This window comes from Vidua macroura, chromosome 5 (assembly GCF_024509145.1).
Source record: "Vidua macroura isolate BioBank_ID:100142 chromosome 5, ASM2450914v1, whole genome shotgun sequence".
Classification (NCBI taxonomy): domain Eukaryota; kingdom Metazoa; phylum Chordata; class Aves; order Passeriformes; family Viduidae; genus Vidua; species Vidua macroura.
Genome location: NC_071575.1, coordinates 12493805 through 12509479, shown reverse-complemented (window position 1 = coordinate 12509479; position 15675 = coordinate 12493805). Strand labels below are relative to the sequence as shown.

Genomic DNA, 15675 nt, shown 5'->3' with positions numbered 1-15675 from the left:
TATTGTCACTAGAATATCTTTCTCTAAGTAAACATCAAGTATGTTATATTCTTTGAGACAAAACAGTGTCTGGCAGTTTCACAGAATCCATGAGGTTGGAAGAGACCTCTAAGATCATCAAGTCCAACCTATGCCCTAACACCTCAACTAGACTATAGCACCAAGTGCCATGTCCAGTCTTTTTTTAAACACATCCAGAGATGGTGATTCCACCACCTCCCTGGGAAGACAATTCCAGTACTTTATTATTCTTTTGGTAAAGAATTTTTTCCTAATATCCAACCTATACCTTCCCTGACGTAGTTTGAGACTGTGTCCTCTTGTTCTGTCAGTTACTGCCTGGTGAAAGAGACCAACCTGTCTACAACCTCCCTTCGGGAAGTTGTAAAGAGCAATAAGGTAACCTCTAAGCCTCCTCTTCTCCAGCCTAAACAACCCCAGTTCCTTTAAATGTTCCTCATAGGGCTTGTGTTCCAAGCCCCTCACCAGCCTTGTTGCCCCCCTCTGGACGCGCTCAAGCATCTCAATGTCCTTAAACTGAGTGGCCCAGAACTGGACACAGCACTCAAGATGTGGTCTCACCAGTGCTGAGTACAGGGGAAGAATGTAAAATATGTCCCTGCTCCTGCTGGCCACACAATTCCTAATGCAGGCCAGGATGCCATTGGCTCCCTTGGCCACCAAGGCACATTGCTGGCTCATATTCAACCGGCTGTTGACCAGCACCCCCAGGTCCCTTTCTGCCTGAAATGAGTTTCAGTGAAACTCATTATTGTAATATAATAAATTTTTATATTGTAAATTAAATACTATAGTATTAGTGATTAGAATCGCTTTTGCAGCTAATTTTTAGAATTAATGTAATAATAAGTGAGATGGTTTTAAGGTGAAATTATCAAATTTTCTCACTCCATTGGTCTTTTCTTGCTTTTATTTCTCCTCCTGTCTGTCTCAACAAAAATCGTGGGATTTTTGCTGCGATGAGGAAGAATAGATCTCACCAACTGGACAAAAACATAATTTATACAGACAAAACTGGTATCAGATTACCACCAGCAATAACATGCTTTAGTTAGCATGCACTAATTCCTAGGTAGCACTGTGCTTGAAATTTTTCAGTGTCCAATTTTCTTAACTATTTCCTCTTCTAACTACGAAAAGCATAATGTCTAGGCCCACTGTGCTGTAGTCTGGAGAAGAAAAAAAAGAATTTTGTCCTTCTTCAGTCAGTTAAAACATTTTTTCTTCACATGCCAACGTCTTTCTAAGCCAGAGGCAATAGAGAGAATTCTAGCATTAGGCTGTTCCACTGCAATCCTACTCTCATCTTTCAATGGCTCATCATGTTTCTAATATATAAGGGAAAGGAGGAATGGAATAACAGGCATGTCAGAGGGAGATTCTGGAGATCATCTATTCTTCCTAAAAGTGCTACATCAGTTCACCTGTGTTTGGTTAGAGGGTCTTGAAGAGGTTTGGAGATTCCCCTATCTCTCTCTGTGATCTATTCCACTACAGCATAGCAGTTGTAATGACAATTTTTCCTATTATCTCATCTACACTTCAGATAATATGCAGAACTGCTTCCTTTCTTGTTATTTTCTTCCTTTCTTTTCATATTTCTATGTGAACGGGGTAAGATAATTGATCTTAGTCAAACAAGAGTAACAGTATTCAAGGAGGCTTGGTAACTTATACAGGAGTTACAGGCAGGCAGAGGAGGCAGTTTGGAGACAGGATTTTTAAAAGTATCAATGACTGCTTAAGGTTTGCTACATGCCACTACAGTATCATCTAAATGCTTGAGATGTGTTGTAATACATTGTCTTGAGTTATGCTCAGCTGGTTAAGTTTAGTCACCTGTACAACAGGACTGAAGAGGGATTGCCTTAGGATAAAATTGAAGGTATTAGAATACGAAAAGTTCAACAGATGGACAGGCAGAACTCAAGAGGAAAGTAATTATCCCTCTATTTTTTAAAATTCCTGATGTTTCACACTTTTATTGCTTTTGGTTAGCCATTGCTTCTCTATCCCTGCTTGTCTCAGAGTGGCAAAGTCCCTGTAATTCCAGAACTTGATTCTGGGGGAATAGTATACACAAAAATGGAGCTGGCTTAGAATTTATTCATCTGGGATCAGAGGCACAGTTGCAATGTTTTCACATGTCACCTGTTGGAAATGCTGTTTTGAATAAAGCAGCTGGTACAAGGGTGTTAAGAATTGCAGGTATCATCTGGTGTTTTGCCTTCAGGATAGTGACAGAAAGATAAAGCTTGAGTGTATTTTGCCGTTTCTGATTACTTTTTCTTATTCACTCTTCAAAGCTATACATTGAACCAGTAATATTTCAGATATCTTCCCTATTTTATTTTCACTCTACCTACCTATTTTTGAGGCATAATTAACTTTTACAAGAAAATCATTAGTTGTGTCTTCTCCTGAGCCCAGTAGCCTGAATTTTAATGCAGTGTTGAATTTCATGTTCTTGAGTTGTAAAACTTTATAACTGTTCTCCAACTGCACTCATCAATGTGATTCTTGAATATTCGAGGAAGTAGAGTTTTAATGCTTATAATAATTTCAATTTTTCAGACAACTTGGAAATGTAAATAAATTATTTGTATGTCTAAATTTAGCTGACATAAATCCCAGTTGTTGTCTCTGTTTGACATAAGGACCTTCTGGAGTTATTTGAAAATAGTAGTTTAATCAGTTATGCCATTTTAGTGAAATATACTAAAAGCTGCATTCTACTTGGTGAGAATTGTATTTCTGAATTTGCCATGTTTGTATGTAATTGACCTTTCATGTGCTAAAGACTTCTTTAAAATAAATGAATTTCTTTCAAAACAGCTTTGAGGTGTGGACATATTAAGGTGCATAGAGTTTATCTCTTGTGCATAAAGTGCTTTTATTGATTTAATTTAATCTTAAAATTTTCAGTGTATTTTCAGTTACATTTTCTCAGATGAAGGAAATTCAAATATACACTAGGTGGCAGTAGAAAAAAGATTATATGGCTTGCTTGGCTTGAGGGCCCCAGTCTAGAATAAAGAACAGTGTTTAATCAAATTTAAAGCTAATTTTCTCTTGTTGTGTTTGGAGAGACTATTTCACAAGTAGCTAAATCACTTTCCTAAGAAATACTTCGTGAGTCATTTAAAACTTCCGCTTTTAATTTTATTAACTTTATTTTTCTAATTCATGAAAGATTCTGTAGAAACCTTCCCTTCAAATATATTTGATTGTACTATGGATCAAAATGTGCTAATTGTATTATCATGTTAGAAGATGATATTGAAAATATTTATGTATCAGTTTACCAGGAAATTAAAGCAAGGCTTTGAAAGAGTTTTTGAAAACCTGTAATATGTGACAGTATTCCCTACCTTGCATTTTACTGCTCTGGTTTTTCTGTCTTTTTTCTTAAAGTTAAGTCTTTTCAAAGACTTACCTTGAAGATTTCCCTTGGTAAGATTATTTTACAGCTAACCACATCACCTTGTCAGGAACTGTCAAGTAATTTGAAACTTTTACAGTTAGCTTAATTCCATTACCTCATTCATTTTTTAGTGCAATATTAAATACTAATATTTGTATGAAGGCCTCAAATACAGCCTTTATATTTTTGTGCATTTTTAAACGCCTTTTAGATGCTATTTCTGACTAGTTGCTTAATAACTTTATATTTAATTATTTTAGTATGGCTTGTGACAGTTCCTCCACCCCCAGTCAGTGTTTACAGTAGTCCTCATCCTCCCCTTATCACTGGTAAAGCAATAAGCAGAAGTAGACTCAGAGGAACTTTCATTCTAGCTCCAGGATGTGACACTTCTATGAAAAGAGCATTTTTAAAAACTTAATAATACCATGTATTTATTTACCCACCTGTATCAAGAATTGAACTCATTCTGCAATATCTCCAATGTATGCAATAAAGAGATACTATCTCAAAGATGTTTCAAGAGCTATTAGTGATAATACTACAGCAGAATACTCCACATTAGAGTACTGAAAGGTAGTAGGCATCTACTGTCCCTCTTCTGCAGAATCCAGCAGATGCGTTGTTCTCTCTTCAGTGCCCAAATGATGCATGTCAGAAAATTATTTCAGTCTTACCTGCCCCTAGTATTATTGGCACTTGGATAATGCATTAATTATATTTAGTGTAGGGCTGACAATGTCAGAAGCAACTGACCCTGATTATCCTGGGCACTGAACAAATGTAAACTCTGTGGACAGTTGCTTGTGTAATCTCAATAGACATAATATGTATAGAGGCAAAACAGTAAAATTTGCAGTTCCTCTACTGCTCGCCTTAGCAGTCAAAAAGTGGTAAGCAATACTGTGTTCAAAGGAGGTTTTCATTAATCATGTTTCTGCAGAGAAGATGCTAAAGGAGAAATCCAGTTAAAATGGTGGAATTTTCAGCTAAATAGAAGGGTTTTATAGACCATGTTACCTGGCTTTGGTTCTCCTTTCTCCCTTTCTTTCCTTCAAGTCTATTTAACAAAATCGGAAGAAAGCAAGACTTGATCCTAATATCTACAAATGAGGGAGAATTTTAAGTGTTCAGCTTTGATGACCATGTAGTTGAATGGGTTTTCTTGATTGTCCCTGAGTCCCTGCCCATTCTTGACTGATGCACTTGTAATTGGAAGACAGAAAAAAAAATAGATGTTCATCTTCATAGATGAAGAATAAATGGCTTATTGAAACTGAATAAAAGAAAGAACTAAGCACTGCTACTCAGAGATGTGAACAAGCTTTAAGATCTCACCTTAAGGAAGGTTTGTCATCTCTGATTTGTAAGTGCTGCAAAGTGTAAGGATCACTTTTACTTTGAATAATCAGGTAATATCTGTTTTTAAATGTTTCTTTACCTTCTAGCTTGCTAGTAAACTGTGTCAATCTTCTTCACTTGTATTTACTGAGGGAGATCTTGTTTCTATTAATTTTTATCTAGATTTCTGCACGTAAGTTATGGAAATCTAAATAAACTGAATGAAATGTCTTCAGGCAGTACAAGGTGTTGCTGCCCTCCTTCCCTGGCTGTTAATTCCAGATATAAGATTGTATTCTAGCTACTTAACAAACATGTCTCTGACCTAAAGGTCTTTATACCAATGTATGGACCCTAGCATCAGGGATTTTTTCCTTGTGGAAATAGCACTGAAGCAGTTACTGAGTGAGCAGCTTTGGCTGAGCCAGAGTTTTGACAGTCTTCAGGTGAAATAGTAGGATCTTCCTCTTGAGAAGTCAAATAAAATGACCCTTGTAGCTAAGAAACTTTCAGTGACCAAACTTAACCCTGTCACTAGGCAAGTGTGAGTTTTGGGGGTTCTGGGACTTTTTTTCTGCTTTCAGTAAGGTGGTTGGAATTAATACTGCCTCTGGATTATTGATGATACTGCATCAGCCTTCCTGGTGATTTGAAAGTCATCTAGTCTCTCTGTAAATTTTGCCAGTTTATAAAATAATAAGAATAGTACTTCCATGCATCACACTGAGAAGGCACACATCTTAGGCTGTGATACACCTAGATAATATAGTGGTAGGGATAATATGCACACAGATTTTTATAGGGAGGTTATTCTGATCCTTAGGTGAAACCATAAGATAAAAGCAGTAGCTTTGTCAAATTTCATATTCTCTGGTACTTTCTTAATGCTTCACTTTCAGGAAAGGACATTAGCAACATATTGCTAAAGTTATAGATTAACTTCTATAGCCAAAAATAAGCAAGTAGTAACTGTGATATTAAGAGCAAAATTGCAGATACTGTGATGACATTTCTGTCATCTATCATTCTATCTGATCAATCAGCCTCTGACATTGTCCCAGTATAAAGCAGTTTTTCCTGTGGTTTCAGGAGCAACATTTTTTGTCTTTGATCTGTTACTGTATCACAGATTTCAGTGTTACCTACTACCTGTTTTCCACAGAAGTGCTTTCAAATTTATTTTGGCAATCAGAGTTGGTACAGAAGAAATAGGCATATCAACAGTCTGTTAGTAATGGATGACTTAAGGAACTTAAATAGGGATTGGGAACCAATTGATCTGGGCTGCTAAGTGTGTTCTCAATTTTATTTCAGTCTTATTTCCTATTTGGTGCTGAAATAATGATATAATTCATTTTCAACAGGTCAACCCTACCTTTGATGTGCCTGATACACAAACACCTGACCCAGTTATCATCGATATTAGAACGTCTTCATATATCAGTACTCCTGTAAGTTGCTTTAAAAAAAAAGAAAAAAAGAAAAATAGAAAAAGGGGAAGGTATAGCTAACATGTTCCAGAAATGTGCTTTTACTGTCCATAAGAATGAAATAGATTTTTTAGCAATTGTTGAGTGCTCAGAGCTCAATATCCTAAGTTCTCAACTTAAACCTTCTGTCACAGTACCCAAATCTAACCAGAAGATGGTGTAATAGCAAAGCTTTCATTTTATACCTGCAGTTTTATCACTACACTAAGCACAAATTCTATTTATAAGCACATGCTAAGTACATCTAAATATTAGTGTTAAAATTTGTGGCTTATTCTCAAACACTTTTTGTAACTCTGTCTTTATCTGCAAATAATGGTAACCCTAAAGAATCACTGTCTCACTGATGCAATTCTAAGTGATGTTTTATTATTTCTCCTTTTAAGGCATTTAATAGTTCCCTAGAAGGAAAAAAAAAAAAAAAAAGTCATACATTTTAAGACAGTGATAGGATTAGAGTCTTCTAGTGTTGGCTTTACATATGCCATTGGTGTGGCGTGTGGGAGGAGAGGAAGGCAATGTTTTAGGCAGCAGTTTTGTGGGAGGAGAAATATGCTTTCCTGGTAGGAAATCTAAAAGACATGCTGTCCTAGAATTAGGTTAAAATGAGAATTTTTCTTTTAGCTCTGAATCTGTTCCTGTGAAGGCACAAACTGTGTCTTGAGCAATTTTAGTTACCATAAAATGTTTGTGTGGTTGAAGGGTTAATACCTAGGAAAAGGCAGCAGGTGTGATTTCTGCTATTCTATTTTGTCATGAATGCTTTGTGAAAGCTATGTATGTGAAGGTACTATATAGAATACTTTAAGATCATTTTTGAAGATCATGATGCACAGGTTGATGAGAAATCTTAACTTCAAAACAATAATCATATAATGACTTATATTTGAGCAGTGATAATGTTATATATTTAAAGATTTATCAGTTGTGTTGTGTCTTCATAATGGAAGTATGGTTCTTTGTAGACATCTGTTTTAGTAGGCCTCACAGTGGATTATGGTAGATATAATTTATTGACTACCTATCACTTTTAAGTAGTCTGTGTTTATTACTTAATCTGTTCATCACAGAGTTCAAATGTATGGTTGCACTGTAATTCTTTATTACATACCTACAAATCACTTAGTCTCCATTAATTCTTTTGCTATGAAAGCAGCTTATAAAACTTTATGCCCAGAACTCAGAGGAGTACATTGATCTAAGAAGTACAGCATTTTTTTGACTGCTGTCTGTCTGGCTTTACAATCTTCAATATAAAAATGTTGCTTCAGAATTTATGCTTTTTGACTGTGTCAGTAATCACTATTTTTTTTTTTCCCAGCATCTCAATCTACGAGTTATCATTGGTTCTCACCACTGTTGCATTTCAGCCTTCCCCATCTGGGTCTTTTTCCATCTAGAAACATTTCTAGATGGAAATAACTTTATTACTTGGACTGTAGCATTAAGGGCAACTGTCCTGATCAACATAGGTTAACCTTAACCCTGCCACTGTTCACACAAAATCAGGAATCATTTGCATGTTTTCTTTGTCAGTAATATCCTTCCTCTCCCATAGTGCAATAACACTTTCTCCAACTTTGCCAAACTAATTTGGTCCTCCCTGCTTTCTAATGTCAGCTCATCCTTTTGTATCATCTTTCTGTCCAGTGTCTGTCACATAACCAGCTTCTGTCATCTGTGGAATTATCACCTGTTTCTTAATCAGGCCAGCTACCTAGTCTCTTTGTGTCTTGTTTCTAGAGGGTTCTGGATCTCAGTGACTTGGACCTTTTTATCTGAAGCTTTCTCAGTTTCCCTAATGTATGGAGACTGTCGAACAGAGGCTTGATGTGTTCTTCGTAAGAAACAAGGAGAAAAGGGCAGGTGCTGCCTTTATTTCTATCACACCTTCACTGACAGATTTCCTCTTGATCCAGTTTGTCCTCAGTTGAATGATACTACTTTTGTGCATTATTTTTATTTTTTTTCCTTAGTCCTTTTTCAACTTGAGGTTGCCATCCTCTAGTACTAGTTTAATTCATCATCCTACCTCATACATATCCCTGATTCCAGTCTCAATAGGTTGCTTTTTTTCTACTGGCTGTCAAAGACATTATCACTGTGCACTTTTTGTTCCCTGCAAACATTTCAAGACCCATTTTAAATCTGTTTATGGCTTTTTGGCATTACTTTGACTGAAAGAATGCTCTTCAAATAATAAAAGTCTTTGATCAGATTGTTGGGTTAATTTACACGTGTCTTATCTATATCTACTTATTCTTTTAAGGCTGTACCTTAAGGAGTTCTTCTGCCTTTCTGATATGTGCAGAGAGAAAAATGCAGTCTGCATTTAGATGTCTTTATACATTCTTGTTCAATGCCTTTATCACAAACGTAGCACAGCAGGATCTTAAGGGTTATTTACAAAACATATTGGCAAGTCCCTACACCCCTGGAAGTAGCTAATCAACATATTTACTTTAATTTTTCTGCTAAAGGAGAGAGATACTTGAGACAGTGATCCATGAAAATGCAGTCTTTAAATACAGCCTTTCTCTGGGGTGAGTAACAACATTGAAGCTTTTTTAGGAACTCTGGTGAGTTTCTTAAAGTTCCCTGAAATGCCTTCAGGAAGATTGGAAGTCTGTGCAAAACCTTGTAATATTTTGTTGAATAACTACCAGAATTCCTGACAGCAAGTGGTTAAAAACTTCTGTAGGTCTCAGTCTAGTCCAGAAGAAAAGACAATAGGAGAAAGAGCTCTTCTTACTGAGAATCTTTTCTTCAGCTGGAATTGTATGTTATCCTACTCCTTTATGGGAAATACATTGTTACTGTCCCTAAGATGATTTGTGACAGAGCAAAAAGGTTTTTCCTTTTCCTTCCTTCTGTGAAGATTTGTTAATAAAAGTGATATAGTATATGTTGAGAGGGATGTCTGGGGTCATTTCATCTAACCTTCCCTTTAAAGCAAAGGCCAGCTTGGATCAGGTTCTTATAAGCCTTGTCCAGTTCGTTTGTTAATAATGTGTAAGGATAGAGATTCCACCACCTTTCTGGGCAGCTTGCTCTAGTGTTTGGTTGATGAAAATATTTTTTTCATAATATGTAACTAGAATATCATATGTTCCAGCATGTCTGTTGCCTTCAATTCATAGCAGTCCTCTAATACGTGTGTGCCTGTCTTCTTTCTATCTACCCATTAGATATCTGAGATGGCAGTAAGATCTCCCTGTACTTTTTCTTCCAGAGAACAAACCTGGTTCTCTGTCTTTTCTCCATATCATGTTCCAGCCCCTTTGTTATCTTGTTCACTCTCGACTTGCTCCAGGATGTCAGTGTCTATATGGGACCAAGAAGCCCAAAAGAGGACACACTACTCTAGATAATTAGGGCGCAGCAAAGTATCACCATCATCTATTCTTGACAACAGTCTGCCTAGAGAAGATTTTAAAAACAAATATTTAAAAATATTACACTCTTGATTCTTTGTTGTGAATTTAAAATATATATTTAGATATTTTCTTATCAGTTCATTTATTTTGAGCTGTAGCTGTCTAAGAAAATACTAGTATTATCTCTTCCTCCTACTTCTCAGATGCAACACTTCTCCTCCTTTTTTCAAGGAATTTTAATTTCTTGCTTCATCAAAACCAAAGTCTATCACAGCTTCCACACTTAAAATGCCTGCTTCTTTTTTTTTTTTTAATTTAGTTGTGTTTTCTTGCTTCAGAGGTTAAGCTAAGATAGGGAGATATAAATGTTCTTATAGGGATTTTGCTAAAAACACTTACATTATTAAACTACCTGAATTGTAAACACCTTATCTTTTCAGCTTCTTTTCTAGCTTAGTACTAAAGCCAGTTGTTTTTAACATGGTGAAAAATCTTTCTTCATCTAAGGCTCATATTGATGCAACTTCTTTTGTAAACTCAGTGAAAGGAGTATGATCCTTCTATCAGTGGAAAAATTTCACTGAAATCTTCAGTATGGAGTTGCTTTCTTTTGGACTACAATTACAAAACCATTAAGAATTCCTGTGTATTATTATGGTTCAGAAGTAGCTTTGGATTTGATGATTCATTTATTCAGTTCTCCTGTGTATTATTGAAAGCACTGTAAAAATTAGCTGTGAATGCCTAACAAACTGATACTTGTGTAATGTCCTGACTTTTTAAATTATAAGAGTCCTCATATGTTGCAGTTACTGGAAATTAGGTGTGTTCTAGCCTTTTGCACTCTGAAAATGTTCACTAAATTGGGGTCAAATTTGGGGGCTGGGGGTGGTGCTTCTTTCTCCTTTCTATTTCATTGAGGACTCTGAAAGCATTACTGCCTCTCTCCCACTCCTCCATGTGTCAAAGAACTTCACATTGCCTTTGTTTCTGAACTATTGAAAAGGAAAAATTGGAAGTTTTGTTTCTCTTTGGGACTATTTCTTTTTGTTTCATCCTTCAATTTTAGTTTTTGTCTTGAGGGAAGTTGGGTCTTTTCAATTCTGTAAGGCAATACACTGGTAACCTCCGGTCCCTGATAAGCTGTTGGAAACAAGGGAAAGTTGATGGTGTCTCTGTAGTTTTTACTGACCGAAGCAGGAAATCACTGTAGAGGCTCTCTAATGTTTCATCCCCTGACCTTGCTCATGTAAACAGGATTTGGAGGAAGCAAAGCAATGTGCTGTAATCTGGAAGTCAGAATGTCTGCTCTGGCTGGGAGATGTTTGCTGTTCTTTTTCTTCCAGTGCCATTTAACACTAAAACCCAGACATTCTTATTGTTCGTTTACAGTACAACTCCTGCAAAGTTAAGACTGGGTTAATTACTGAGTAAGGAAAGATAAGATTGTTTCTGTTTGGAGCAAAAAGAACATACTAAATTTTAAAATAGAAAGTTTATCTGTACTGCATTTGTAGTAGGTTTCTCGAGGCAAAAAGTAGAAGTGTCTGTACTCTCAATTTGTTCAGTACAGATCGCTTTCGCAGTTTGTGTTTCAGGGTGTAGGTATTTTTTATATACTTTTCTCTGCCTTTGTTTTGAATTTTAAAAAAGCCACAAAGAACCAAGCTCCACAATCAAAAAACACCCTATGTATTTGGAAAGACAGCAATTATGAATGAAAAATTTGCATATATTCATTCATTTTTGCATACATGAAGGCTTAGTTGACTCTTCTTCCTCATGGAAATTTGCTTTGAAGAGTTCTTGCAGTAATGTCTCTTCCTTGTTCCTTAACATAACTCCAGAATCCAGTAGGAGAGGATGACAATAGAAATTGTATCTTAAAAACGAATTTTTAAAACACTTCATATTTTCCTTACCATGCAACTTCAAATTTATTCTGATTTGCATCCTTTCGTAGCTTCAGCCTTACATGGAAATAAACACCAACTGTCTTCAGTGAGGTAAAGGGGAGGGTAAAAGAAAGAAAGGAAGTAATGGCAATTTTATACATAGATCATCTCCCCTGGAGCCTAAGTCCGGTTCAGAAAGGAACAGCTGATAGAACAAAACTCATATATCACTTCATTGTGCAGAGTAGTTACCTTTGCTGTTTTTTATAGATCATCTGAAAGCACAACAAACAGCTTTCTGTAGTTCATGAATATCAACTTTCCTAAATGTCCTCAGACAAAAACTCTGATCATTACATGGTATGCATACATTTTTCTCTACCAAAGAAAAGTTCCAGCAGTATTCCCTTTGAAAGAAAGACTGGAATCCCTGAAACTCAGTTGCCAATTAGACTGAGCTCTGCACTGGGGAGTGATCCCATGGGTAAAAGGGCTTTGATAAGAACTGACAGTTCCCAGCCTCTTCCATCACCTTACCTTTTTTGTTCCCAGACAGGGAAATAAGAAAGGCCACTCCCTGAATAGCTATGAACTTTTTTTCATTTACTGCCATTCTTCTGATTACCAGTAAATGCTTATTTGAATTGTCAACTCCCTGAACTCCCAACGACAAACAGAATTAAATTAGGAAATGGTGTGAAGAGATCCAGTGTCTCCAAAGTTTTGAGGTAAAGCCATCTGTGCCTTTTCCATAGATGAACATACCAAAAAACTCTCAAACAGGCTCTGAATGGCTCATGCTAAGTCTTATATAAACACAGAATAAATACTGTAAATAGAGGAAGTCTGAAGTGTTCAGTGCAGCAGAATAAAAATAAGTATTGTGCTTTTGTGTCATTGCAAATTAATCCCCCTCTTTGTCCAATCTTGCTTTTAGACAGGCAATTTTTAGTGTCATCTTGACTTATAGCACACTTCAGACAGACCTTTCTACTCTTTGCATGCTAGGCAGGTAGAGTGTGTGGGGCTGGTGCAAGAGGATAGGCTGCCTTCTCTCCAAAACTCTGCCGCTCTGCAGCTAAACATGTTCAGCTGCTCTCAGGGAAGGAATGTCTCCCATTCCCCCTAAAGGCTACTCCTCCACCTGGAATAGGCATGAAGCAGTAGAGACAGCTTTTTCTGTTGCCCAGCTAAGAGCCTTCTAAAGAAGATATGGTGTATATGAACAAAATGACTCATCACAAGTGCATGAAAAAATGAAGTGTTTCTCATATTGAACAGTGAATTTCTAAACTTGCATTTTGAGCTGCTGTAGATGTCTAGGTATGTTTAAAACTATTTGTGTACATAATCTTAAAATTAGTATGCTTTGATACCACTAGCATCAAATAAAGCTTAAGGATCAAATGCTTGAAGGTGAACCCAACACATATAATAAAAGAGCAATATGATCCAAATGGTCCTTGCATTTTGCGGTGATGCTATTCTAACACAGCATGTAACTGCTGGTTTACAAGGAGAGAACAGGAAGTATGTTGTGCCTCTACATACTTCAGTAATAATACATGTCCTGATATTCATTAATAGTCATGATTATATTCTCTTAGTGAACTGGAGCTGAAGAGAAAGTCAGGTTTTTATTGAAGACTGAGTACTGAATTTGGGCACTAGACAGTGCAAGAATATAATATTTACTATGCTATTTTTAGCCTGCTTTCCTGAGGAAATGTACTTTATGATTGTACAGTTTGTCTGTCACTGTTCTGTCTCTCTAATAATTTTATAATGAAATAATTGGTGGATTGTTTTTTTAATGAAATTTGGAAATAAGCAGTTAGAATAAGGATATATATTAGTATTATCATTAAGAAAAAGTCATTGGATGTGATACTGGAATAGGTATGGAATAGCTACTGGTGATCCACCCTGTAACAGTGTCTCAGCACATATGGAGGGAGCTTGAGTTCTTATAGAACAGGAAGCCTAGGAGAGGGACCTGACAGGAAAAAATTGTACATGTGCACACATACACAAATATTTTGTAGGAAGACAGGCCTTTTAAAACTGGCAAAATTTTACTTTGTGTAGGGTCTTACTCAGGGCAGCTGTGTTTCAGGAATGTTTTTCAAGTTGATCCATGTGTGTATATTGTTCCTTTAGCACATTAGCACATTTCTGGGAACTGGAGGGATGGAAGTTCCAGGTATTATTTCTCTCTCAGTTTCCTGAGATACTGTACATGTATGCTCTGACCTTGTCTGCTCAAGCAGTGTTTTCCTCTGCTTTGACTGGAAATCTAAGCTGCATTCACAGTTCTCACAGCTGATTCTGTGGCATGCAGAAAATGCCCGACAGCTATCAGCCCACACATCCAATAACAACTGGTTCCTTCCTCTTCCTGGGGAAGAGTAACATCCTCTGAGAAGAAGTGTCCCCTGAGGAATGCAGGAACAGCAGCAAGCCTTTCACACAGGAAATTACTACTATAGCACTTGTAGAAAAGTGTTTCTGTCACTTGGATTGTCAGTCTGTAATGAGCTTCCTGCTGACCTAGATGATGATTTACTACTGATCTAAATGCCATTTGTGAGTCATTTAGCTTAATGGAAGTTAATGAAGTTATCATTCAGTGGTTCTGTTATCCTGTAAGCACCTAGTTTAACTTTTTTAATGCAGTAGTACAAATAAAGTTTTCAACTTTTTAATATTCACAGGACTTTAATAATTCTGAAATTGTACATTTTATGGGACTAAATCAAGGGAATCCAAAGTTTAGCTCATAATGTGTGTCTCTTAGAGAAGGCTGCAAGATTTTCTTTTTGTTTATCTTAAGTTGCATAATAAAACTGAGCTACAGATCAAGTATGTCAGAAAACAAGATTGTAAAGCTAAAATACTGCCCTTGAATTACTCTTTATTCTTAAATACAACTGGAGTATAAGTTTAGCATGGCATGCTTGCAACTATGTGGTAGAAACTTGACTATAAAATGAAATTTATTTATATATAAAACCCATATGTTATTCAAAATTGTTAATGCAAGTTTGTTATAAAAGCAAACACTTGAATACTGCTTCAATGTTTTCTTTTTTTCCTAAATGACAGTGCTTAAACAAGTGCTAGCAAATTCTATTTATCACTTAGATTAGAGTGATATCTAAACCCAGAGGATGCTTTTTGACTAAAAGCTTGTTTGACTGTTTTCCAAATAGATTAGTTATTCCAATACAACACATCTCTCCTTGAAGCAATGCTGCATTACTGTCAAGTTTGCAGTAAGAAATGTAGTTACTTGCTTAATGTGAGATAATGGAAACACTGAGTCACATCCAAAGATTATATACGTTGCTTAAAAGAAGACTGAAAAAACGAGACTTTTCAAATAAAATTCAACAACTAAGGAAAAAATTTTCTTCGGCAGATAGGTGTTTGATGTAGAAAAACATCTTGGCTTGTATCTTCCACCAAAACAGTGTGGGGGTTAGAAATTAGGTAGAACAATGCTAAAGGATGATTTCACAGTCGTTTCAACTTAATGACTGTTTTTATCTGGTTAACTTCATCCATGTCAATTCCCTGATCTGTTCAGCTGTCCAAACACTAATACAAGCACAAAGGAAATAATGAGAAAAATTATTTAGCTGTGAAGGAGTAGATCAGAGCTCACTGTAGCCTAACTGAATTGATTGATGTCTGTGGAGCCATGTATCCAGTGTGATTGTGCTGTAATACAAACAGGTGTGTTACATGCATGCAACAGCTGAATATCTTTCTTAAGTTGCAATGGAAAAAAATAGGAGGAAATGAGGTGGTAGTAATGGTTTCCTTTTGTTCAGGAAGAACATATGTTGGATTCAGTTACTTTTTTTTCAGCCTAAGAGGATTCAGATTTCTTCTGTCTGCATGACTGTAATGTAAACAGCAGGTAACAGAGGCTGAATGGAGGCAGCTCCATCCTTTTTGCTTGAATTTGAAGCATTGTAAAGTAAAAGCTGAGAGTGTATGACATCAGAGGAAAGTGAATGAGAAACAGTCTATGGTTAGTGATTCTGGAAGAGGTACATTGGATTCTATTGCATTTTGCAATAAAAATATTTGGGGGAAAAAAATTAATAGCTCTCTGGGTG

At 36.3% G+C, this 15675-nt stretch overlaps 1 protein-coding gene across 2 annotated transcripts in view; it reads left to right on the top strand.

The window, feature by feature from the left end:
• The window catches only part of POC1B (POC1 centriolar protein B), a 44950-nt gene that overhangs the window by 18078 nt on the left and 11197 nt on the right, over positions 1 to 15675 (top strand). The window contains exon 10 of one of the 2 annotated variants that reach the window (XM_053977728.1): positions 6151 to 6237. The exons of the other annotated variant lie outside the window; for it this stretch is intronic. Within the exon in view, the coding sequence (XP_053833703.1) occupies positions 6151 to 6237 (87 nt within the window). The remainder of the gene's footprint in view (positions 1 to 6150; positions 6238 to 15675) is intronic. 2 annotated transcript variants of the gene reach the window in all.